Source organism: Chamaea fasciata, unplaced genomic scaffold (assembly GCF_029207755.1).
Source record: "Chamaea fasciata isolate MVZ Bird 193981 ecotype frontalis unplaced genomic scaffold, bChaFas1.0.hap1 SCAF_4, whole genome shotgun sequence".
Classification (NCBI taxonomy): Eukaryota; Metazoa; Chordata; class Aves; order Passeriformes; family Sylviidae; genus Chamaea; species Chamaea fasciata.
Window position 1 is genome coordinate 21,016,726 of NW_027094089.1, and position 27,125 is coordinate 21,043,850.

At 45.2% G+C, this 27,125-nt stretch overlaps 2 protein-coding genes across 2 annotated transcripts in view; one reads left to right on the forward strand and one right to left on the reverse strand.

Annotated features, from left to right (window-relative positions):
* ADAMTS12 (ADAM metallopeptidase with thrombospondin type 1 motif 12) overlaps positions 1 to 6,818 on the reverse strand; it is a 151,111-nt gene extending 144,293 nt beyond the window's left edge. The window contains exons 1-2 of the mRNA XM_066181043.1: positions 6,689 to 6,818; positions 1,600 to 1,961 (exon numbers count right to left, since the gene is read on the reverse strand). Coding sequence (XP_066037140.1) covers positions 1,600 to 1,961; positions 6,689 to 6,818 — 492 coding nt within the window. The remainder of the gene's footprint in view (positions 1 to 1,599; positions 1,962 to 6,688) is intronic.
* An 8,749-nt stretch (positions 6,819 to 15,567) lies between these two features.
* RXFP3 (relaxin family peptide receptor 3) lies at positions 15,568 to 16,911 on the forward strand. The gene has a single exon (XM_066182335.1). The coding sequence runs from the start codon at positions 15,568 to 15,570 to the stop codon at positions 16,903 to 16,905; it is 1,338 nt and encodes a 445-aa protein (XP_066038432.1). The 3' UTR covers positions 16,906 to 16,911.
* Positions 16,912 to 27,125: the final 10,214 nt, after the last annotated feature.

Sequence of the window (27,125 nt, forward strand, 5' to 3'; positions counted from 1 at the left end):
GAAAACAAAAAAGTTTGTAACACAAATGAGAGGATAACTTTAAAGGATCCAAGCTGGATTTAAAATGCAAATTGAGTTTTTTGAGTTGTTGTTGCAGACCAAATACTTCCGAAGACATAATGAAGATCTAGCACCTCATTTTCAAGCCATCATGCTAATGAAAAATAACAAAGACACTCTGGTAAAGCACAAAACAAAACAACCAAAGGAACTACTTGTATCAACATATCTCCTTTTATTTACTGACCCTGTATGACCAAAATACGTTTTGAGGAAATTCTGATAAGTTGGTCCCCACTGGAAATGTAACTTAGAAAGTAAAATCCCAGATCTTCATACCTGTGGGACTGAAACTTCTGGTCTCAAGCAATGGCTTGTTTCTCCAGGAAACATGCCAAATGTGTTATCGGCACTTCTGTAAACTCCAGTTTCCTATTTCATATATACCAGCACTGTCTTCATGTTGTTTTTCACACACTGCCGAAGGACTTTCCATAGTTTCTGAAAGCTTCCTACAGCTCAACAGCAAGGAACACACTTTGATACTGACAGCTTAGCAGGGAAAGGCTACACTTTACTTGCCCTGGTGTTCAGGCTCGGAAATGAAGCATCAGTCCCCAGCCTGCTGCAGACTTGAGACGTGTTGGCCAAAAGGTATCAGTCCCCTGGTTCACGGGCTCTCACACAGTGTCATCCACCACTCTGGAATCAAAGCATGAGAGCACATGCACACTGCACGCATTTCATCATCACCTCTGTCTGCACACTCCACAAACCCTCTGGGCTCTGCCCCTCACAAATCACACGTGCCAGTTTACACACCTCCCTACCTCCCCTTCACACTCAGGCAGTTTGTTTCTTCTTCCCCTCCAGAAAGACACACTCAGCCGCATGCTCTAGCACAAAGAGGAACCTAAGCCATGGCTTTGATTAAAAACAACAAGGCATGGGGAAGAAAAGGTTTCCATCTCCTTGCCTCAGTGTGAACCACAGGATACCGAGAAATGTTCGACTTCAAGCTCCAGCCTTAGAAGTGCTTTTTGACATGACAGATGCCTAGCAGTGGTTAACACTTGAATTCAAAGCTCTGGCTAATGTTGAATCTAACCTATCATTTATATCTGAACCTGCAGTGCCGTTCATAAGGAAACAATTGCATTTTCCCAACCTACCATCCATGGGTGTTATTCACAGCGCAGTTTCAGTGTCCTTGAGTACATTCCTTTTAGAGAAAAACAGAACAGAAGCTCATACCAGATGCATTGGAAAGGCAATCCAACTACTAATGGAATCAAGGCAATGACTCAATATTTGGATGGCTTTATGACTGATAGAAACCTTCAGTCTACATCACAAAAAAAAAAAAAAAAAAAAAAAAAAAAATCTAGCTAGAAGTTAATGCCAAGGGGCCTCAACATCACCTTTTGACTTTCTGATTCTTCAAAAAATCCAAAGAACATCCATAGAATTATACCTTCTTTCCGAGCTGGTAAGATATCAGATTGGCTTATCCAGTTTCTTAGCAGACATATTCGTAGCAGCTCAGCTCTAATGACACCAGAAACAGCCCAGAACCACAGTAAAGGTCACACCACTTACCAGGCCACTGCAAGTGCTGATCGCTGCTGTCCCACTGCCAGAGCCGGGCTGCCACACTGTGCCAAGGAAGTGGCAAGGAACTCCTGAGTGAGTTGAAATCTTCGCTCTGGTGTGGTTGCCACGTCTCCTTTCTACTACATAGTTATGGGAAAGAAATTCCATGTGGACAGTCAAGTTAAAAACCAGATCCTTCTCCTCATGATTAATTTTGTAATATACCACATTTTCACTTTTTCCAAGATCTCTCTTCTTCCTTGGGCTTGAGATGTGATGGCGTAGATTAAAAGAAAGAAAATGCCCACTTGCATCTACTCTCTCTGGATGAACCACATGGTATTCTGGCACTGTCTTCACAAATTGCTCTGAGAGAAAGGAAAAAAAAAGAAAAAAAAAGAAAAAACTAGGGTTGAGTGCTAGCCTGTTCAGATCTCACATAATTTAAAGGAAAATTCAAAAGTGAGAGCAATTCACCACAACATCCTATTGATACAAAGATAGGCACTGCACAGACTACCATAGAATACATCCCTCATTTAGGCTTTCTATTCTCCCACTGTAACACAGTTTAGAAGCTAAACATTCCTCTTTCCAAACATTTTGTCACCATTCATATAAAAGACTGTCACACACACCCTCCTTTCCCAGTCCCACAAGGTCTGGGAACCCTCCATGTCCTAGGTCTCCAGCCCATGATCAAGGAGTATTGTGCTAGAGACCTAGCACGAGTGATCAAGGAGTGATCGAGGAGTGATCTTCACACAACCAAAAAACTGACCACCACCTGCAGTTGGACACAGAGCCTTGCAAAAGCGTAAAGGTGAGGAGAACACAAATTGCCTTGATTATTTATAGTGACAGCATCTCAGTACCATTAGTCTCAGCAGCTGCGGCAGCTGCAGCTTCAGAATTTCAAAGAACGGTTTGAAGAGAATGAAGTAATTGTGCTCTTTTGTATAAGAGTTCCAAGCAGGGTTAAGATTGGAAATCTTATCACTTGTCAGAATCTAGCAGGGGAAGAGATTATAATTGACGTTGTTCCATGCTACAATGGGAAGTGTACATAAGAACAACATACAGAAGAAACACCACCTGTACCAAATTTAATTTCTTTTTAATTACTGTGAAATGCAAAAGCCCCACGCAAATAACACAAATCCATGTAAAACACTATGCATAAGAACTCATACCCTAAGGGCCAAATCTCCTGGCTTACATGAATTCTACCCAAGAAATGACAGTCTGAACATATTTAATTAAAAAGATGTTGACACACGTTAACCCAGTTCTTTTTTACCCAGAGCTGCCCTTCACTCCCAAAGTCCCAGTCACTTACACATGAAGTGACTACACCTCACTCATTAACTAGGGTGCTTAACAATGCAATTAGCCTGTTCCAGCTGCTTACAGGCTAGGTCTGGTTAGCCAATCCCTTTAGAAGCACTTCTCCCTCCACTGCCTGTACCTTCAAAGTCACAGAGGAAAAATCCTGCCTAAGCCGGCAACTCTCTGGATTCATCCCCTTCTGGAAGGAACACATCTCAGCTGTCCTCATCAGTTGCAGTTTAAGACATGGCTGCGTGAGTTTCCTCTGGCCATGGACCCCTGAGACACGTGCACTGAGACACCTCCAATTGAAAGGAAGGCAAAACAAAACACACAAAACCCCTGGCCTCCCAGCACATATACAACTACATCAGAAATCTGGCCTAGTTTCAGCAGCACCTTTACTTCAGAAGCAAGCTTATTTTCTTGCACAACAGATTTCTTTGTACACAAGCCTTCCCACCAGGCTGCAGTCACTTAGAGCCTTTGCAGGACAAGCCACAGCAGTGGGGTTTTGGGCTTTCCCAGAGCTAGGTCTTGACAACATGGACACTAATGCCTACCACAGGCCCTGAGAGACATCTGCCCTTGTCCACGTAAGAGGACTGAGACACTGGAAACTCAGTGCACACCTTCTGCAGCTATCACTGCCTGTGAATAGCACTAAAGGTGCTGGATGCCTGATAATTCAGCAGCTGAAGATAAACCAAGGTGCCCCCTCCTCACACTCCACAGTGAAGCAGAAAAAAGAAAAAGGCAGATGGAAGAGATAAGAAACACCCAAAAATACAGCTTCTTTGAAGATGGTAAATTGTGAGACTTCTGGGAAGTCCCACATCCCACATTGTGCTAGCAAAGTCAGACTAACACAGAATGCTGCAAGACCAGGCCCCCATTTCCATGGTTTTCAGCAGAACTCATTGAATAATCAAATTAAATGCCTGAAGGAAAACTTACTTTTTACTGTTGCTGTGCGACTTGCCTCTGCCTGATGTCTTGAACCTAATTTGCTGTGGCTTAACTGCTGAACTCCATGCAAGACCAAAGATTTGTAATTTTGGGTTTAAAATTATGCAAGGAAGTTTTTAACTTCATCACTACAGCACTTAGTGTATAGAGGTTAAAGAAAAGTAGACCATCAGCATCAATAAGATGGAAAACAATGCTGAAGCACTGGATTATCAAAGCAGAGAAATTGAACTTCTTCCACCCGCTCGTTAAATACTTGTTTAGTCACTGGGGAGGGGAATTATGCTGAAACAATAATGTACTGTAATACAACTTCAGAAATGAATTATTAAAAAGCTTTGAAAAGACCAGAGGGAATAAGATTACAACATAAAAGTCTAACAGGATGAGGCTAACAATATTTCTGCAAGTAATCACTATCAGTACAGTTTTGCCTACACTGTTGGGTAAAAGGCAATCCTAACCATAGCAAAAAAAAATTACTGAGCCCCACACTAAGCCTAAAATAGCATAGCTTCTGCTTGAAGAAGACTGTAAAACAAAGACAGAAGGTACAATATTGGTTAAACCCTTTCTGGCCTTCTAGAAAAGAAGAATTAAACACATGCAACCCAGACTGCTCAAAATTAAGAGCCGCATCCTTCAGCACCCAATGTCTCTATTTTCATATAGTAACATGAATTCCTATTAAAACACCGCAAGTTCCCGTAAAACTTTGCAGCAGCAAACATAAATGGAGAGAATGAATGCCACTGGCAAGCCACGGCACTGGCATGTCACAGCATCCACCTTTGACAGCCAGGATAGTCTCCGCTCCAGGGGAGTCCTGCCTGTTGAGTGGGCACTGCTCCAGATTTACAGGCCAGGGAAGGTGGCTGTGTAGCTCCAAAGAATGTTTTGTCCTTCCAGAACTACACCTGGGCATGATGGCCTGCATTGGTGCTGTGAACAGGACAGAAACACGGCAATGAGCAGCACACATTTGAGTCAGGACTTTGCTCTGCAACCACAGTGTCTGCTCAGGCCCTCTGGGCACATAGGACAGCCAACGTTCAGGCCTTTCACACTTGTTTGAGGAGCCCAAGTATTGTTTAAGGTGCCAGAGAAATCTTCCCTGCAGACCCTCCTAAATCCACATCATTGAAAATAACTGATAACATTCAAAACAACTCCCGTGTGTTCTGCTCCTCTGTGGATACAGATCTGCCACACACACAAAGACTTGCCTTACTAAGAATGGTTGTACACTAAGTGAACAAACTAGGATAAAGAGAAAAACATACATGATCTCTCACACATGACAGGAAAACCACAATTTACTTTAAAAACATAACATCTTCCCCGACAAAATTCCTATAAAATGTGACACATCATCATTTGCCACTGTTTCATCTCCGTCTTTGTAGTTTGTGTACATCTGCCCCTCAGACCCTCTGGCTTCTTTTCAAACCATTCTCTGGGACAGGAAATAGTGTGGCTCATCTTTGAGGAAGCATCATACCCAGGAAACGCAGCAAGCTCCAAAGCCCCATGGCAGAGAACAGGCCTTCAGCACTCAGCAAGGGCATCCCCACCAGTCCCATCTACCATACTTATGGATACAAAGAGAGCAGAACACTTCAGCTGTACCATACACAAATTTCAGTCCACAGTTCAAACTGCAAGAAACCTTCCTTTGTAAAAATTAGCCACATTTTTAACTGCCCCTTTACTCAATGCTATTTGCAAACTCTTGGAAAGGATTGTTTTCCATACCTAGAAAATTAAACGAATTCTACCTTCATTTCAAATGCCTGACAATTAAACAGCCACTACATGCTAACACAACCATCCTGTTCTGTCTCACATAGGGTCACAGGGATATAATTACTGCTAGCATCCACTTTCAAAGAATCGAACAGGAACCAACTCCAGGACACTTGCAAATTCACTTTTCAGGCACCTTATTGAAACACTTTTCAGGTACCTTATCTAAACACTTTTCGTTTCCACACTCTCTGAGGGGTACATAAGATTTTTCTCTTTTGTGTTCAAGTTCTGAAAGCACCACAGCTGTTGATTGTATCAGGAAGCAAAACTTCCCCATATACTTTTAGGTCTTCTACCACTAGGCAGAGTCTTCCAATTACTCATAATTTTTCTCCCTTGGGATTCACGATATTTTTTAAACAGGCAAAAACTAAAATAAAAAATAAAATTCATGAGTTGCACTCCCCACAGCAAAAGAGGGAGAAAATGACCCAGCTGTGAGGGCAGCCACACAGAAACCCCTCCCGCGGATGAAGTCTGACTTGTAATTTACCATCCTCACTGAATGTGACAAACTCACAGCGGGTGTTGAACCCTGATACCACCAATTCTTCTGCAGCGCCTGCTGCTTTGGTACAGAAGCGATCGCTTATTTAAAAAATAAATAATCAGGACAGTAAACTTCTTCGGCTTAGTAGCACAAAACGATTCTGGCATTTAGAGAGTTGCCTCTAAAGGAGGAGGATCTGCAAAAGGCAGGGTTTCATCTCTACGCGGCCAAACTCGATGACTGCCCAGGAGCCGCAGCAAGGCGCAGCCAGAGCGCTGTGCCGCGGGCGCGGAGCGCTGTGCGCGGAGCAGCGCGTCCCGGCAGCGCCGAGGGCAGCGCTGGGAGGGCGCTCGGGCGGCACCGGAGGCCGACACGGCCCGGCTGGCCGCCCCTCCCGCCCGAGCAGCGCTGCGGAGCCGCGCTGCTCCGGCTGGCAGCGCGCACTCGGCAGGATCAGCTCCCGCTGCGTCCCGTCCCGTCCCGCCCGCCGCCACTGACCTTGCCCGCCGTCGGGGAACGGGGAGCTGCCGGCCGGCGGAGCCCTGCCCAGGCAGGGCGCTTGGGCGTGGAGGACGAGGAGCCAGAGGGAGACCATGCGTGCCGCCCGGCTCCGCGGGACACATGGCATGGTGCGGGCGGGGAGCGGCGAACGGGGCGCCTATCGGGGCCGCGGCATGGCCGGGCCGCTCCCGGCGCCGCCGGACACAGGCGCCGCTCCGCACAAGGGCTGCGCGGGGCCGTCCTGGTGTCTGGTTTCTGCCGGCGGAGGAAGGAGGGCTTTGGGGAGGGAGCAGCTCCCGGGAGCCCCCGCCTCGGAGCCGCCGGAGTTAACGCGGCGGGACGAACCGGGCCGGGCCGGCGGGGAGGGAGGAGAGACGAGCCCGCCGGCAGGGACTGCCGCCCCTCTCCGCCCTCCACCGAAGCGGCCCAAGTGGGGCGTTCGCCCCGGCGGCCCTCGGGGAGGGCCGCCCGCACAAGGCAGCATCGCCTCCCTGGTCTCACGCCGGGCGTCTCCGCTGAGGGTCGGGGCAAAGCGCCTCGCAGCCCCACACACGCCCTGGCAGAGGTTCCCCAGCCGCGGGAAAAAGTGTTAGGCGCACGCAGGAGTTTGACCCGTTTTCCACCACTTTCTGATGCAGCGGGAGGGGATGCCCGGGGCTTCCCCAGCTGAAGCACCCCGTAGCGCATGGCCCCTCGGGGCCCAGCAGCCGTAGCCCAGTTTCCAGGCTGCCTCACAGAATCACAGTTGGACAAGACCTCTGCGATCGTTGAGTCCAGCCTGTGACTGAATATCAAAATGTCAACGGGACCATGGTACTAAGAGCCATATCCAAGTGCTTCCTTAAACATCTCCAGCGATGCTGACTTCACTACCTCCCTGGGCAGCCCATGCCAAAGTCTAATGATCCTTCCTTGTGAAGAAATCCTTCCTAATGTCCAGCCTAAACCTTCTCTGATGCAGCTTAAGGCTCCTCAGGGTGCTGAGACCGTTCTGTGTTTTAGCAGTGTGCTGGCGCTTTGGGGTTACTTCTGAATGTCCTCTCTTTGAACGGAAAGTCTGTAAATAGCCTTGGCATCTACAATTTTAAGTGCATGCCGTGTGCTCTCTGCCAAGGGTCTCCTCATGTGGCATCTGCTGTGGTTACTGATGGGCCAAGGCTCCACAGGTGGGTGCATGCTTCAGTGCTGTCCTATGTTTGAGACCCGGGCTGGGTTCCTCATCTGCTTTGATAGCCTCCTGCTTAAAGCTGACTCCACCATGGACTTCTTGTATACTTTCATAGCAATCTGTGCTTAATTATGCTTGTTTCTCTGCTCAGTTTTCCCAAGATAAAAGGCTGCCACAGTTCAACTGCCTTAGTTGTAACAAACTGTTGAACTCCACACTCCTAAGCACAAAAATGCAAAAAAGAGTTAAAGTTCCAAGGTTTTCTAAATCAGCAAAAAATGTGGCTTCCATCAGGACTCAGACAGGTAACTCTGGAAACAGACCATATTTACAAGGGTGACAATTGATTTAGGAATTGTCATATACTCTCTTCTAGTTAATGGAAGGACACAGACCATGCAAAAGACATGGAATATTTGATACCAAACTGCACTTGCCAAGAGAAGATTTGTTAATTTCAAGGTATTTTTTTCAACATGTCTGTCCATATATTCTGCACATGAATAATATTATCTCATTTGTTACAGTGACAAGTTTCCTGGTGCTCTTGCCATTAGGATTCTTAGTCTAGTCACACAGTGGGCGTTATGCTGTTTTGTGAGACTGGGTATTATAGCCTGCTTAGCTCAATTAAATTTTAATTTAACTGAAATTAGTTTAAAGCTAAGTGTGACCTGAAATTGATATTATATATATAATATTTAACATCTAAAAAACACTTGACAAATGTTGCATAGAAAAAGCCACACAATTTGCCGTTAATATTTTAAAATAATTCAGTTTGAAAATAAGGAAGTAACTACACCAAAAGAAATAAAAAGCAAAAAGAATGTAAAATGAGGAGAACAGGCAGTGGAGGAGCAGTGGAAAGAAGTTATGACAGTTCAAGGGATGGGCTTATTTTTACAAAATACTGGTTTAACATACTTTTCCTTCAAGAAAGAAGACCATCAGAAAAACAGCCCTTCTGTGAGAGACATTTAATTATTTGCTTCCATTTTCAGTCATCTCTTTTGGTAGGTGTTCACTGGTAGGTGAATCTGATGGAAGGCAACTAGTATTTCAAGCAGATTCCATCTTGGTTTCTTAAACAGCAGGAAGACTTAATTCCTCTTGACTGCAATTCTCTCCAACCCTGGAAGTGATGGAGAACTAAAAACTTTCGGAACACAAGAGAGTTTGTGGGGATGAGTTTTGATTTGATTTTTTTTTTTTTAATGACAAAAATTTGTAGATCGGAAAGTCATACAGAGGGGAGAAAGAGAGCTGTGGGAATCTGGTCTGAGAAATCTATGACTCCCTGGGCTTTGTGCCAACATGTACATACACAGAAAGAATGATTCACTGGGTGTAGTGTCAGAAAATACCCTGGGGGACAGTAGGATTCCTGCTTCAGGGATGCTGTGACTGTAGCTGACAGTGTCCAAAACACAGCACTGTACCAGCTACTAAGGAGAAAACTACGTCTATCCCACCTAAAAACAGTCAAAATGTGAAGCAATGGCACAAGTAGAAAGCACTCTGCTGATGTGAGTACATGCTGAGGCCAGCTATTTTAAGTGAACAGAATTTATGGCACTGCGTCTTCCCAGTGGTTTTCTGTTTCAAAGAGGCATAACCTGAGGTTTTGGAGTCTTTTTTGAAAGACAGTGAGTCTTTTTTGCGAACTCAACCTTAGTTATAAAAAGAACAAGAACATAGCACCACATCAGCTGTGTTCTTGTGGCAACAAAGCTATTGCAGTTCAGTAGGTGCAGCTCCACATAGAAAAGCCTGTACATTTATTGAAAGGTCATAATCAAGAGACGCAATGAATCCTGGACTGGCAAACCAGAAACGATACTGGACTCTTTTAAATTTAAGTAGACTTCCACAACAGTCATTAAAGAAATTAATGCATTTCAATTTATATGTATGTAGAAATGTTTACAGAGAGACAGAAAAGCAGAGGTTCTGAGCAGTGAAGAACTAAAATACAAGTAATATGATTTAGCATAGAGGAGTTGGTACAAAATGTAGTCCATGTGAAGACAGGAAATCTTGTTTTACTAGGAATCGGAGTCTCCTGTGCAAAATTTAAAGATACAAAAGTATATAATACACACTGGCTCTGCTCCTGCAGTCGACAGGGAGAGAAGATACCTCTGGAGTATAACACATCCTTGTCTGTCACATCCAAGGTGAAACACTGTCTAGACCTGACTGTTAACTATTGAGGCAGCTTTACAGTTTGCTTGGACTAGAAATGGTAAGAAGGTGGATCACATGTGGTGTGGTGGGCTTAGACTGTTCTGTGATTCTGTGATACTGTGACTGTTGTCAGGGAGATGAACTGCAAGAGAATGACTCTGAATCCCAAGGACTCTGTGGAATTAGCTGGGTAATTGCCACTGTTGGTGCATTATTTCTCTGCCAGATTTATACAGAAGTTTGTGAGTACATTATTTTAAATTTATCCTTTTTTTAATCTTTAGTCTCATTCCCTGTTTCTCATTAGAGATGCAGCCTCTTAACACAGCTAACTATTGGTAATTGAGCCAGAGACACTGTTGGATCTCTCAATTTCCCTTTCATTATAGTCTTTACAAAGTTTTGGAACTTCATCAGTTATTCTAGCAAAAATATATATATGTATTTGCTGACGTTCCACTTCTGGTATGTCTGTGGGCAGATTTAAGAGAATGAAGCAAACTGTAAAGCAGTCAGTGATTCTTTAACATGAAGGTTTTTTGTATGCTCACACTCAGATTTCTAGTTGGTCTTCAAACATGGATTGTTTTTTCTAACTGGTGTGCTAATTCACAAACTTACAGTTTCATGCTTGCACCATATGAGTTTATAAGCTCATTGGTCGTACTATCCATATTTACCAAATAAAAGCATGTTTCTGGAACAACCGGTCACTTTGAATTATCTTTTTATGAAAGTTAGTGCCTGAAAAATACAGTCTCAGTAGTCTGCTTAGAAAGCAAATGATGAGAGGATGATGAACATAATTGAAGTATTTGGGGGGTTATTTGTTTGGTTTGGGGGTATTTTTTTTTTTGTTAAAACCTGTTTCTGTGTCCAAATAATACTTTCTGGAGGATATGTCTGTGGTCCATGAATGACCACTGTTTTATCTGAGATTTTGTATTGAAAGCCTGTATCCATTTCCTACTGCACTTTTAAGAGAAGAATTGCCATGAAAATCTTCCCATTGTGGACACACATCAAGTCACACCGAGTTCACTCCCAGGATGGAGAAGGTAGAGTTGTAAAATCCAGTTGAAAATGTAACTGTTAACAGTTACTGTCTGAATTTGGTCAGAAGGATGAGGTTGTAGCCCTGAGCTCATGAAAAACCAAAGGGAGACCATATCAGTTCTAGAAATTCAAACTGAAAAACTAAACAAATATGAAATACCCATTTCTTGTTTTCTAGTTTCCTTCTCCTGATCTAGAATTTTCTTTGAGAGAAGATGCCATAAAAAGAGTTATTCATAAAACAAAATTCAATTGCAAGAATGCAACACTTAAATAAAGTAAAGCCCATTTAAGCCACACGCCCTAGTAAATCTTTTTAACAAAGAGCTTTCTAGAGCTTTACTATTACTACTTTTTGCTTCAGTGTGTCAAATACGAAAAAAAGAAAAATTAAAATCTCTGACTGCTACAAAAAATATCCTGAGAAATAGTCACATGCTTCTGTATTTAGTGATACATTCAATATTTTAAAAATCTGCTTTAAGCTACAAAAATGCCTTTCATGTTGAAAACGGAACCCCATCTCCCTTGCCAAAATATTTCAGAGGAGCATACAGCTGGTTCAGTCACTGTTGTAATTGTAATAAATCTTTTGTTTGTGTATGAGGATTGTAAAAGGAGTGAAAATTTATAGAAATTCTTTGGGGTAAATTGTAGAAAAATTACCATTTTCAGAAAATGTTTATATGGCGTATTTAACTGAAACATTTTTTAATGCTATTTGAGAAACACCTGCAGGACACTGACACAATATATTCAAAACCAATGGGAAATTTCTGTTGGTGGTCTGAATGAGTGAAAGCCTTTTTAAATCTACTGTACTGATTGATGCTGCCTGCAGGCAAACTAGCAATCTCAGCCCCATGGATTATTTTAGCATGGTACTATATATGTGCAAAAAAGCCTCTGCCTGATTTGTTTGAGATTAACAAAATACACAAATCTGTCATTTTTTCACTGTTATCACCAGAGTGCATCATGGAAGCCTCTGCCTGTCAAGTTTGAGTCTTCAGAAAGTTTGAGGAAGGAAGATCAATTACACTGACACTTGGATAAAAAGAAGACTCTAGAAAGTTACACGTTAGCAACACAGCTTTGGAAGCATGGGTGAAATGAATAGGGAACAGACTACAATGTCTGTCCAGAACAATAACCCTTGTGACTGTATCTGATGAGTTTTGCAAAACTTTTTGAAAGTAGCTGATGGCTTTTTTAACTTTTTTTTTTCAACTATGGCAGTGTTCTGGCATCGTGTTAAATAAATTATTCAGCAAATACTTCTTTCATTATTCATCTAGGTCTTGCAAGTCCCCTTACCTGCCTCTAAAACTTCTCTGAGATGGGGAATGACAAAAAGAAAAACCACCCAAGACTTTAAAGTAATTTTTCTGGGATTTAAAACATGAGCAAAAACCTTGGACAATCATTTCACACTTGCAGACATGAGTTCAAAATCCACTACCAGTGTTCCCAGGAGGTACCTCAGTTCACATTCTATTGCTTTCTGAGTGACTAACAGAAAAAACAATATAAAGTTGGACATTAATTCTCTCCTCTTCCCCTTTCTGAATCATTATTACTGTTCAGTCTCAGCAATATATCAACAAGATGTGCCAAACAGAAGAAATGATAGAAGAAACTATTCTATGCAAGACATATTTCTGCAATTTTTCCAGTGACATATTTAAAATTGGGTGTGAAGAAGATGATGTTGAAGCAATATTATGAGAATAGGTCAGAATTCAATCTAAAAAATCCCCTTCTGCACTATCAATCTCACTAATAATTTACCAAGTTATATCTGTCATAGTGTCTGCATGGCCTGATTACAGATTTTTTTTTTCCTTGGGGGCTAATAATAGCTGGACTAAGTGGAGAGGGAAAATTGAACAAGAACTTGCTTATTTCAAACATTTTACTAACCTTGTTCTTGGGTAAATGCTGACTCTAGTGCTAAGGCAGTCATTGCTGCTGTGGGCTGGGGGAACCTCACCCTCTGCACTGTTTACAGAATCTCTGCAGGTCTGGTTGAAACTCATCATTTTCATGTTGCTTGTTTATATGATGGTTCTACTGCTGGTTTTAAGAGATCAGTGGCTTTCTCTTCTGCATTTACTGTTTAACAGTCGACGGTGCAACACTGATGGAACTAATGGGATTGTTAAATTTCACTGCAAGGATGATTTCCTCTGGTTGAAAGAATTTGAAAAACTTTTGCCATTCAGCAGGTGGAGAGATGCAACTTACTGCTCTGTATTGAAAATGCCACCCAGATGCAACCCTAATCAGTGACTCAGAGGTATGGAAACCTAGGAAAAAAATCCATGATTTGGAAAAAATGTGAAAATTTGCTGGATTTGGTTGGGGTGAAGTTAATTTTCTTCGAAGTGGCTGGTGTGGTGCCATGTTTTGGCTTTGTGCTGAACACAGGGATGTTAACACAGAGATGATTTAGTTACTGCTGAGCAGAGCTTACACACAGCCAAGGCCTTTTCTGCTTCTCAGACTGCCACACTGGCAAAGAAGCTGGGGGTGCTTGGGAGACTGGGAAGAGACACAGCTGGGAGAGGTGACCCCAACTGACCAAAGGCATATTCCAGGCTGTGTGACATCATGTTCAAGGTATAAAATGGAGGAAAGAAGAGGGAAAGGGGCATGTTTGGTATGGTGACATTTGTCTTCCCAAGTGACACTTAGATGTGATGGGAACTGCTCTCCTGGAGATGGCTGAACTCCGGCCATGCCTGCCCATGGGAATGATGAATTAACTCCTTGTTTTGTTCTGCTTGAGTGTGTGGCTCCTATTTTCTCTATGAAAGTGTCTTTACCTCACCCCTCGAATTTTCCAGCTTTTACCTTTCCAACTCTCTCCCAGTCCCACTGGTGGGAGTGTGAGTGAGTGGCTGCCTGGGGCTTGGCTGCTGGCTGGGGTTAAACCATGACAGGAAAAAATGTCAGGGGTCCATTTTTTGAGGTCTGATGTGGTCAGCATTCTGAAGGTCCTTTTTTTATTTGTTTTTGGTTTGGTTTGGTTTGGTTTGGTTTGGTTTGTTTGTTTGTTTGTTGTCATTCTAGTACCAAACTATTTATTCTAGCAAGTAATCTGCAGACTAAACCTTCCCAGAGCCTTGCATTGCTAATTCCAGTAAATTGCTCTGTCATTGGAAGCAATATGAATGATATTTAAAACTTCCCAATTACTCTCCTTCCCCTTTAACACTCCCATACTATGAACTGGCTGATACTTTTACAGGGTCCATGCAGATACAAATCAAAGAGTGATAACAAATAGCACACACGACTATGTCTTTGCAGGAAGTTCAGTGAGATAAATCCATGTAGAAATAATATACTTGTTAAACGTCCCATAAATCTCCCCCAGATGGCTGATTCGCAGTGCTTTACTTAGGTATAGTCAGAATCTATTTGTTTTTCAAAATGCGCAGTTATCTTGATTTATTTAAAAGCGGAACAGAAGAAGGAAAGCCTCAGTTCCTGTTCCCATCGGTTGCTCCCTGTTTCTGCGGCGAACTTGGCGGGGAAGCGCTTTTCGGGCCCCGCGCAGGACAGGGGGCCCCCTGCGGGCGGGATCCCTCTGCCTCCAAAAAATAGGCGGCTGCTGCTCCTGCCTTCGCCCAAGTGTTGCACCGATAGCCGGACTTTACAGCTTCGTTGTCCGTGCCGTTCGCTTTAAAATGAGGGAGAGACGCCGTCTCCCTAAGTCTCAAAAGCTGGAGAGGCGTTCGTGGGTCCCTGTCCGGAGTGCGGTCATTCAGGGGAGGGCGAAGCGCGGTCCGGCTCGGTGCCGAGGTTTCTCAAGCGTCAAAGCGCGGCTGGTTTCCTGCGGCTCGGCGAAGGTGCGACATCCCCTAAACTTGTCCCCACGCAGGAGTGGAAAGGTTCTGTAAGAGCTGATCCACCGGGAGCACATCGAGAAGGGGAATCGTATGGGGATTGGGGGATCACATCGGGGAGGGAAGATCACATCGGGGGAGTGGGGAGCACATCGACAGACGGGGGATCATATCGGGGGAGGGAGCATGACACCGGGAGACGGGCGGGGACAGAGGGCATCGCCTCTGGCCAGGCGCTTGCCGCACTGAGCCCGCGGGAACGCCAGGTTGGTTCACAGGCGCGGTCCCCGGCCAGGTGTGCGGGCCGGGCCGGGCCGGGCCGGGCCGGGAGCGATCCGCGGGAGCAACCGCGGGGGCAGCGGGGCGCGGGGGCGCGAAGGCCGCGCTCAGCACCCGGGAGAGCTCCGCGCCCACCGCGCATGCCCCGCCCCGCCGGCGCGGATAAAAGCGCGGCGCGGAGCCGAGCGGCGCCACCACTTCTGTCACCTAACGGTCGGTACCGGGCTGTCTCCGCAACCTGCCGCCTCTCCGGCAGCCTGCCCGCCGCCGCTGCTGGTCAGCCTCTGGGGGAAAAGCTCCCGCGGACCCGCCTCCCACCCTAGCATGGGATGGGCGAGCCCTGCGAGCGCGGTGCCTGCTCGCCGGCTGCTGGCATAAAGGAAGGAGCGGACAGGGAGTCCTGGGACGCGCCGCTGGGTTTCCTGGAGAGCGCTCAGATGGACAACGGGAGCAACGTGTCCTTCCTGCAGTTCTTGAAGACCATCAACCTGGAGCGAGCCGACGGGATGCAGGGGGACAGTTCTGATGTGGTGAGGATTGTCATCTCGCTGGTGTACTCCGTGGTGTGTGCCCTGGGACTGGTGGGCAACCTACTGGTGCTCTACCTGATGAAAAGCAAGCAAGGTTGGAGGAAATCCTCCATCAACCTCTTTGTGACCAGCCTGGCAGTGACTGACTTCCAGTTTGTGCTGACCTTGCCATTCTGGGCGGTGGAGAACGCACTGGACTTCAATTGGCTCTTTGGCAAGGCGATGTGTAAGATCGTCTCCTATGTGACAGCAATGAATATGTACGCCAGTGTATTCTTTCTCACTGCCATGAGTGTGGCTCGATACCGCTCTGTGGCTTCAGCCTTGAAGAATCAGCGTCAAGGAGACCCTCTGTGTGGCTGCTGTTCTGCCAAGTGGCTTTGTGCACTCATCTGGCTGTCAGCTGTCCTGGCTTCCCTGCCCCATGCCATTTTTTCCACCACTGCCACTGTCTTTGATGATGTTCTCTGTCTTGTCAAGTTCCCAGAGGGTCGAGGCAGCAATGCCCAATTCTGGCTGGGTCTGTACCACATTCAGAAGGTGCTGCTGGGCTTCGTGGTGCCGTTGGTCATCATTAGTCTCTGCTACTTGCTCCTGGTGCGCTTCATCAGTGACAAGCACGTGGGCAGCACCTGCAGCGGCCCCAGCATCAAGCGCCGCTCCAAAGTGACTAGGTCAGTGTCCATCGTGGTACTGTCTTTCTTCTTGTGCTGGCTGCCTAACCAAGCACTTACAACGTGGGGGATACTCATCAAACTCAACGTGGTGCACTTCAGTAATGAGTACTTTCTCTCCCAAGTGTACCTCTTCCCCATCAGCGTATGCCTGGCACACTCCAACAGCTGCCTCAATCCCATCCTCTACTGCCTCATGCGCAGGGAGTTTCGCAAGGCCCTGAAGAGCCTCCTCTGGAGGATCACCTCACCTTCCCTCACCACCATGCGCCCTTTCACTGACACTACCAAGCCTGAGAAGGAGGAGCAGGCCCTGCATGCCTTGATGCCTGTCCACCCTGTCCCTGCTGCTCCCCGTGCTGCTGCCGTCCAGGCAGAGGTGGCCTATTACCCCCCCGGGGTGGTGATGTATAGCAGCCGATATGACCTGCTGCCTGCCAGCTCCATGGAGCAGCACTGCTGAGATGGCAGGGGGCTCTGGGGGGGTGGGACAGTGCCAGATGTGGCCTGGGGATATTGAATGCCTGGTCAGGACAAGGGGAGGAGGGATGACTAAAGGAAAACTTCTGTGTGAAAGATGCTCTTTTGCGGTTTTGTCTGCCCTCAGAGACACTTAATGGACGTTGTTTTCTGGAAAATGCACCCTGAGCTGGAGAACAGACTAGGAGGAGGTAGTGGTGGGGTGTCTCTTTGAGATGCCTTTTAGTGCTTGTACCTGTGCTGGGGAACAAGAACTAATGAGGGTGATGGGACTCCAGCCAGGGAGAATGCAGGATATGCAAAGCACCACAGGGAGGTGAGGGGCTGGTTGGAGTGGACTGAGGCTGGAAGGCCTCAACCACATCCCCTAAAGCTGGAGTTGAAAGCAGCAAGCAGCCCTCCCACCCTGTGTGTTTGTCTGTGCAGGGAGAGGGAGCTGAGCTGCTTTCTCCCTGCTGCAGGACCCTGAAAATGGTGCAGGCCTGACTGGTCCCTGCTCCCTGCGCTCCACTAAGGGCACAGGGATCAGACAGCCTCTCTTCTATTTCAAACCTGCCCTGAGAGGAACATCCAGGACAAGTGGGTACAAAGCTTCTACTTCTTCAGGTTTGGCACCTTTCCCCTCTTCTAGGGACTTAAGAAAGAGCAGGGACAAGGAACACTGTGGTCCCCTCGAGAAGAGTGCAGGATCTGCTTTTCTAGCTACCCCCATCCCCTCAGCTGCTGCCAGGGTATAGAGCAACCCAGAACGCCAAAGAGAAATCCAAGGACAGAATTTGCAGCTTCGTGGGGTGTTCTTTTGCCTGGGTTTGGAGGGAGGGTGTGAGCACCCTAGCACTGTTCCCCAGCCTCTCTCCAGGCCACTGCGGGGAAAGGAAACCCCACAACCCCAGACAATGTGTAGCAAGACAGCATCTCTCCCAGGGCACTGAGGTTGCAGGCTTCATTTTGGCTGCACTTCAGACTGTTCAAATTTCACTTCAGGAAATCAGCACAACTGTAAATTAAAATAATAATAATAGTAATAATAATTATAATAATAATAAACCTGAAAAAAACAAGGGGAAAAAAGAAACAATCCTAGCCACTTCAAATCACTTGCTCTGAGATACTTCTGGGTTCACTTAAAACCAAGCACAAAGGCTTTAGTTCTGCTGAGGGTTTGCACTGACTCTTGCCAGTGTTTCAGTGAAGTTCAGTTCAGTTCCCCTAGTCTGAGCAGCCTAGGGCCTACAGTGCTTATGTCACCTATAGAATGTCAGGGATTGGCCTCTACCAGCCTCTGTGCCATAGAAATGCCTGGGAAATAATTTGAGGCTTATCTGAATCAAACTTTTAGGGGGATGAAAAAAATGTATTTTTAAGCTGTGAAAGTTTTTATGATAAGGCTATATATCTACTTCTTAATTTTTTTTTTTAATTATGAGGAAAAAATTTGAAATCAAAAGATCAAAGTGTTTTAAATGATAGAAAAATGCAACATTTCTGGTTTTGTTTTCAAAACACAACTTCATTATTCCCTAGTACTGCATATAAGATGATTATTTAAATGCAATTTTCAAAACTTTTCTATTTCCAATTCCTTTCCTTGCAGTCTAACTCCAACGTCTGCCTGATTCTGATAAAAAGGCATTTATGCAGAGAGTTTTTTGTCACCTTTAAGTACTGACATGGAGCAAACTTGCTATTTCTGTCCAGAGAAAACTGCAATGTCATAGTGGCAATTACACTTTTCCAACTCTGTTAGGCGTACTGTATGTGTTGGCAACTCCTGTTGTAATATTCATGTTTGGTCTGAAAAGCAGCTGGTTCTGCTTCTTGCAAGGAGAAGTTGTTATCTTTTTTTTTTCAAGGCAGAAAAGACTTCTCCAGCCTCAGGCATTTGCTAAGGGGGAAGATACTGACTTACAAGTTGCCTGAAGAAGAACAGCAGAAGTGATGAGGCAGCTGATGAGCATACTTACACAGATGCAAAGACTCCGAAGAAATCAGACATATCCACAGAAGATCTTGAGCGTCTAAATACTGTACAACTGCCTCTCTAACTTCCTAAATCCTGACTTGGTTGACCAGTGAAGTCTGTAGGTATTTAAGTATTTTCTAGTAAAATTTTTGTGCCTAGAAATCTGTTCCTGAGCATGCCTAAATCTGCTTAATTCTGTAGCACTTATTTCTGTGCTTTATGGGGATATCTCTGTTGGGACTGGCCACAGTGTGTATCCTGTGAGGGAGGCAACTCTGCATCCCAGCAGAGAAGACCCTGTGCCAGCCCACACTAAGTCAGAAGCGGCTGTGAACTCAACTCATTCCTCCCATCCCTTTGAATCTGTGCCTGGATGTGCTACTTCTGTCCCAGCTTCAATGTATGTGCGGATTACACTCCATCCCCTTCCCTTGTGAAATGCTAAGCTAGTGGGCACAGATATCCCGCACAGCCTGAGAGATACAGCTTCTCCTTCCCCATATTCCAGGGGAGTGGTTGAATCTCTGGGCCACTTTGTGAATGTGGTCATATTCTCTGGCTTGAAGCAGTTCCCTCTGGCCTGAGTTGCTTGCTGTTGCTGGCTCGTAAGGGCAGCAAAAGCCCTCAAACTCTATTTGGCAGCACAGTGGTTAGGCTGTAATCTCCAAAGAGGAATTGTAAAGAGTTTTATTTTTTTTCACTGCAAATACAGAATAGAAATTGGATCGAGATCTGGGTTCTAGGTCTCCCCTTACCAAGAACAGTGGTTAGCTTCCTCCCAGGTACTGGTTCAACTAAAGTTCCATATGCCATCCAGGAACCTGAGCTCTTTCGGAACCTGCAGGTAAAGCAGCTTAATGTGCTTAAAGGATTTGCAAAAAACTGCATTTCTGCTCTGGGAGAAAGCTCTAATACCTGTGTTGCAGGTGAAGAAAGTTGCACAGTTGGATGAGAAAAGTATACCATGAGCTCTTAAGTCCAGAGTTCAGAGAGAGATAATTGTGTTTCTGTAGGCCAGGAGAAAGTATCTAAATTAAGGACGTGAGAGGGATCTCACAGCCCAGCCAGATGCTTTTCTTACTGTTTGCTTTTGAACAGTGTAATTTCTTGCTTAACTTGCTGGATTTTTTTTCCCTATCTGATGTTTAACTGTTCTTGTGCACTAAATAAGCAGCTGTCCAAGTGTCTAAAGTGTAACTGTGAATTTCAGTAGATAACAAGCTGCCTGAAAGACAGCCTCTGTGGTGTTCAGCATCGTGAAACCCATGTGCTTTTGTGGATGTCAATGTAGATGTAATTTTGTGCCAGGAAAACAACACAGGTGGTGCTCAGAACAACGCACAGTTAGCCCAGAGTGCCAATGTACATTTCTTAGAGGAAACCCCAGGTGTCTGATCACTAGAGACATAACAACCTCCCATTGGCAAATCACACAAACATGAAAATACCTTGAGAGTGTGTAGGGACTGGACAATAAAATTAGTGGGTAGCTCTCTCACAGGCCACTGATCCACCAGGTCTAAGTCAGGGATCTGCTGTTTGAAAAAGGCGCAATGCATCCACACTTGTCCAAACGTTGATTTAGGCCAGAGCAGCAGCCCAGGCTGTGCAGGTCAGTGTGTGTGGCCAGCACAGCCAGAGAGCACTGCTCCAGCAACACATGAGCAGAGAGAAGTTTTGCTTCACCCATGTGATGAGTCCTAGCTAACGGCATGAAATCTGCACTCTGTGTTGCACAGGCAGGGGCACCAGCCTGGGTCTTGGCAGAAGGTGCAGTTGCTCTGTGTACATAGGGTATGTGGCCTCAGCAGAGGATCATTCCAGCTCAATAACAACAAATCCTACCAAGTATCCCGGGGTTTCATTAGTAATGAGTACAACACAAAAACACTGTTTCCTACAAATGTTCACGTCTTTATTTGTAACAATCACCTTTTCATGCATTAAAATAAACATTGCTGAAGGATACTAAACAATACTTACTGAATTCTTGACAAGATTTTGGTGCTTAGTCTCCTTTGTTACAGATTCCTGGTGGGGTGCTGGTGGAGAGGTGCACTTGGTTATAGAAGGGTAGGGACCCGAAGGTGCAGGCTGACATCTAGTGACAAACTGAGAGAACCTTAAAAGACCGGATATTCTCATTAGGCGAAGACTGAGTCCTTAGGGACTTTTAAGTATCTCAGCCTCTTAAATAACTAACCATGGTCTTAATGTAATAACAACCTCCAATTGCATTTCCAAGTTTCCCTTTGAAATGTCTCTTTGGTGGAAATGCTGTTTCACTTTCTCAGTGAGTTATTCCAGCACTCACTTTAGCAGTAAAAAAAGCCCAGTCCCCTTCATTCCCATTCATGACTGTCTGCTCTAAAACTTGATTATTCAATTGAGTGCGTGCACAGAAGCTCTGATCTAATTCGTATCCCTGAGCTGGAGCAGGAATAGATATGGGTGTGGTGCAGCTCAAGGACATTAGATTGAGAGCTTGGATCTTCTTATTTTTTTAATGAGGGTTATTTCTCAAAAGAGAATTCTTATTTTTCCACCTAAAGGGAATTACTAAAAATATGTTTTTATCATGATGAGAGCAGTTAGAATCTCCTCTGGGTACAATCCCAGTAGCAGTTGGTGCCACGAGTAGCCAGATAACTCATTCCTGTGCTAAAGTGTAGCTGATAATACACAGTAGCAGGTTTCTCTGCCTATGTCTGTGCATAGCCTCAGAGTCCTTCCCAAAATCTTAACTGTAAAATATAGACTTACAGACTGGTTGAGAAAATCGTGCTAAAAGATCAGCTGCAGACAGAAACAGTTTCTTTAGTTAACAATTTTTTGGAAACATTGACTTCCTGGTTGGAAAGGACTGATTACTACTCAGGTAGGAAATAATAAAATAAAGGTGTCTTACTCAGATACCACCTCTCTCTCTTACTCATCCATTTCCTGGGACAACGAGATACTGTTTCTCCAAGGACTTGTGGTTTTCTTTCAGATCAGCTGAGTAGGTATGGTTAGTTGTTCAAGGATCAAATTAATTGTTCAACACTGACGTCTAAAATCATTGTTCAATGAACCCTTCCACTTTCACTCAGTTGAACCTCACCTAATCTTCCAGTGGATAAAACTGGAATCTTGTGGAAAATTACTTGTGTCTGTATTTCTGAAGAAGTCTGATCAGCACACTAACACCAGGAGAGGTGGCTCCCACACCAGGGGGCAGTGCCACCATTCAAAGGGTCCTTAATGGGCTGGAGAAATAGGGTGGCAGGGACCTCAGGCATCTAGACAAAGGGAAATGCAAATTCCTGCACTCCCTGCACCAGCACAGGTTGGAGTCCAGTCGACTGGAAAGCAGAGAAGGAGCTGGGGACAAGGTGGACGTGAGCAATGGGCCTGTGCAGCGAAGGCCAGCAGCACCCTGGGCTCCATTGGGCAGGACACTGCCAGCAGGTCAGGGGAGGGGCTTCTTTCTCTCTGCTCAGTCTGGTGAGACACATCTGGGATGCTCTGTCCAGTCCTGGGCAGGTTATCCAGTTCTGGATTGTTTACCAGGGAGGCTGTTGTATGGTGGAGGGCTTGGAGCATGTCCTATGTGAGGAGACAGAGTTCGAAGTGTTCAGCCTGGACCTGAGAAGGTTGGGGACTTTATCAATGTGGGTAAATACCTAAGTTGGGGGGGATTAAAGAAGATGAAATCAGACTCTTAGTATTGTCTAGAGACAATGGGCAATAGGCACCAACTGAAATTCAATCATTGAAATGTAAGAAGTAGAAAACCCCTTTCAAAAGGTGTGATTGAGCAGTGGAACAGGTTGCCTGGAGAGATTGTAAAGTTTCCAACTTTGGAGATGCTCAGAATCTGACTGAACACTGATTGTACTGCTTTAACAACCCTGTGCTGAGCAGGGGGCTTGTACTGGGTCATCTCCAGAGGCAACCCCAACTATTCTGTGCTTTTGTGTGATTCTGCAATAGCAAATAGATTGCTCTGGATGTAGCTTTGTTCCAATAGAGTAGAATTAGCATTAGTGTCTGTCTTACTTGATGTTTATTCTGAAAAACCTCTAAAACTTTTATGTCCTCAAATCGTCTACTACTATGTATTTCAAATCACCTGTTAAATAATTTTAAAAAAATTTTTAATTGCTTTTAATTTCTGCTGAAATGGTGTGGGGGGCTCAGAGGAAACAGTCTTTGTCTTGCCTGTCAAAAGTCACTTCCTGCTGAAATCCAGTCCCGTGTTCATATCCAGTGATAGATATAGGGTATAGAGAGCAAACCACGAGGTCCTGAACTGAAGGTAAAAGAGAACCTACAGCAGTAGTAAATAACTGCTCAGTTTGTACAGTGGATAATAAACACGAAAAAGAAGAATCTGGTCCAAATTTCAGATCTGGGATTATATTTTCAGAGATGTAAACTGAAATCCTGAATTTTGAGCAATTTTGATAAAAAGTAATTCCAAGGAAAATATTTCAAAATGCAAAATCCCTGTCCAGAAAAGAACACTACCCTTTGATAAGGTGCCATCTTTCTCTCAGAGAGAATCATGGTTCCAAAAGCTGTTTTATTGCCATGTTTTGCAATGTTATGGATCTAACAATCTAACAAATTTGGAATATATTTCTTAAAGGCTTACTTGTGGGGATTGTGTGTTTTGTTGGAACTGCTGCACTTTTTTAAAAAAATAAGTGCCTCAGCCCTCAAAATCTGTGGAAACTGAATAACTTGCAAAATGCATTGCAAGCTAAAATTAATTTAATTTGGTTTTAATCAGATCTAAATGTCGAAAAAACACCCTAATCATCTGAGATACATTTGCACTTAAAGAATGATCTACCAGCCATGCAACCCCAGTGTAAAGCTCTCAGACTTCAGCAAAAGGCATCTCTGTCAGAAACGCTTCCTTTCCCTCTTGTCACTCCTTAGACTCCACAAATCTGCTGTTTGTCACATTTCCTTCTCAGTATCTAACGAGCAGAGGGGCCTTGAAAACAGAGGTGTCCAGGACTCTGATGCTGCCTCTCTCTGTGCTGCCACCACTGTCCCTCTGCCTCCTGATGCAGGCTCACCCGCTCTGAGCCAGTGCAACAAAAACTCATGTACCAAACAAGCGGGGAAAGCTGCACTACAGGACTGACTCTTGGCTTCAGCACAGAAGGTTTCCAAGGCCAGATTCTGCCATGAGTTTTGATGCTGAACGTGTCCATGGGGGGCTCCTACCACCACCACACGTCCATGGGGCACCGTCTGCAATGCATTAGGCAACCGGTCTACAGCCGGCAACAAGCGCAGGTTTCCTTGGTTGTCTGAGCATAAAAAAAAAAAAAAAAAAAAAAAAAAAAAAAAAAAAAGAGAGAGAGAGAGAGAGAGAGAGAGAGAGAGAGAGAGAGAGAACTGGACGGCAGCAGTGTCTGGCGGTGAGGAAACTGCAGAGATGGCCCCGAGGGACGAGGGAGGGCCGGGGCTGAGCCGGGGGCGGTGCGCGGCAGGGCGGCTCCGCAGGGCTGGCACTGAACACCAGGGGGCAGCCGAGCACCCGCCTCCCCTCGGAGCGGGCAGAGCCTTGGGAATGACCCCGGCCGAAAGCGCCCCGCGCTTCGGGAACCCCTCACCACAGCTCTCTCTCTGCAAAGAGAAGGTTTGCTCATCTCAGTCTACTGCGCAATCCAGTTTGGAAAGCGCTGGCTTTTGTTTTCCTGCTGCTGCGAGTGCTTACATAAGGGAACAGCCTCCAGTTTGTCGGCTCTGCATGATGTGATGTCACTATCATTAATTGACGGGTAAAATACTAATACATCAGAGGTAAAATGTTCATTTCCAATTAAAAAAAATAGGAAGCACAACTGCTTAACACATCTTGCATATCTATAGGAGCAATGCATTAAACTGATTATAGAAGGCAACAGAATCACAGAATAGGTCATGTAGGAAGGGGCCACAGTGTTCATCTCTTCTAGCCTTCCTGCTCAAGCACGGTTATCTTAGAACACAAGGCACAGGATTTTATCCAGAACGTTCTTGAATAATTCCAGTAAGGAGATGCCACGACCTCTCTAGGAAATCTGTTCCAGTGTTCTATCACTCCCAAAGTAAAGAAATTCTTCATATTCAGGTGGAACTTCCTGTGCATGTTTCTGCCCATCGCCTCTTGTCCTATTGCCCAGCACCACTGAGCAGAGCCTAGTCCATCCTCTGACTCCTCCCTGCAAACACTGACAGGCATTGATGAGGTCCTCTTTCAGTTATCTCTTCTTGGGGTTGAACAAGCCCAGCCTGCTCAGCTGCTCCTTGTAAGAGAGATGTTCCACTCCCTTGATCACCTTTGTAGGTCTCTGCTGGGCCTGCTCCAGGAGCTCCATGGTTTGTTGTTTTGGGGGTTTTTTTATTTTTTCTGAGGAGCCCAGAACTGGGCACAGCACTCCAGATGAGGCCTCACCTAGGCTGAGCACAAGGGCAGGATCACCTCCCTAACCTGCTGCAATTCTCCTCCTAGTGTACCCCAGGACACCATTGGCCCTCCTGGCCACAAGGGCCCTGCTGGCTCATGGCCAGCTCGTTGTCCAGAAGACCCTCAGGTCCTTCTCCTTCTGCTTTCCAGCAGGTTGGCTCCAGCCTCTGCTGGTGCCAGGAGTTGTTCCTCCCCAACTTCAGGACATTGCACTTGCCTTTGTTGAACTTCAGACAATTCCCCTCTGCCCATCTCTCCGGCCTGCCCAGGTCCCTCTGAAGGGCTGCGGAGCCCTCTGGGGTATTGGCCGCTCCTCCCAGCTTGGTGTCATCAGTGAACATCCTGAGGAGGCCTCTGCCCCTTCCAAGGACTGAAGTGAGACTGATTGGCTCCAGTTCCCTGTGTCCTCCTTCTTGTTTATTTTGAAGACTGGGTGACATTTGCTTTCTTCCAGTCCTCAGGAACCTCTCCTGATCTCCATGACCTTTCAAAAATGATCATGAGCCCCCTGGCTATGATGTCTGCCAGCTCCCTCAGCACACGTGGATGCATCATGTCAGGGCCCATAAAAATTATGAATCACTTTTCACAGTTTAGTCTTGAACAAGTGACCCTGAATTTTGCCTCGTAAATAAACAAGATGAAGCAGCTAGAGAATGGAAATGAATGCTAGAAACTTACAGGGGAAAATTTTATAGCTTATTTTTTATAGCTTTATCATGCCAAAAATAATTTAAAGACATTTTACAGCAGATACTTCCAATCCTTCTACAGTTCAAAGATATCAAATGTCACCATTGCCACATTCACTTACACCATCTTTTGACGTGTTAGAGGGACTGGTAGTGATTCATAGGCACCAATGTGAAAGCTGAGTTCTCCCAAGGCAAAGACATTTATGATTCATCCTGACTTGTGTAGCCTTTCTGGAAAAAATGGTTTATCTGCTACAAGCCACCTGAGTTGCTTGTTTTCAAGCAAGCCAAAGAAACTTAATGAGATCACTATGAAACACAGAATGAACACTGGAAAAAAAACAAAGTCAGAACACTTGTGACATTAGTAAGACTTCAAGTCCTCTAAACAAGAGAACTAGAAGTTCCTTTAAGGGTTTGCTTGCATCACATGCCTGCTTGTTAAAGGGGAATAAGTGGCAGATGTTCGTAAGAGAAAGAAAAAGGGAAGTGCCGTGAAGATAAGGTCACAGACTTGTCTCCTGCCTTGTCTTGTTCAGCCATGACTATTTTTGTGAGCGTATGAAGGAGGAGGGTTGGTTGTCACAGGTCATCTCATCTTTGAGAGGGTTCAGAGGAGAGATACAAGGATGATTAAGGGACAGAAGCATCTTTCTTATGAGGAAAGGTGGAGGGAGCTGGGCTTGTTCAGCCTCCAGAAGAGGTAGCTGAGAGGGTTTGGAGTCTCCTTCACCACAGACATTTTAGAACCCTCTGCACACAATCCTGTGCTATGTGCTCTGGGATGGCCCTGCTTGAGCAGGGAGGCTGGACCAGATGACCCGCTGTGGGCCCTTCCAGCCTGACCCATTCTGGGATCCTGTGTGGTTTGTCTAAGTGTATCATTTGCATAAACATGATACAGAGAGAATATTTATTTATTTGATTTTACGTATATGGAAATAAAACCAGATGATAAAGATCGGGCACAGGGTACTTGTAATTTTATACTCACATCATTGCTATAAAAGTTGATGTTAAGTACAGTAAATGATCATATTGATGGCTCCAGTCCAGAATTAGTGTAAAAGCATAGAAGAGGTGGAACTTCTTAA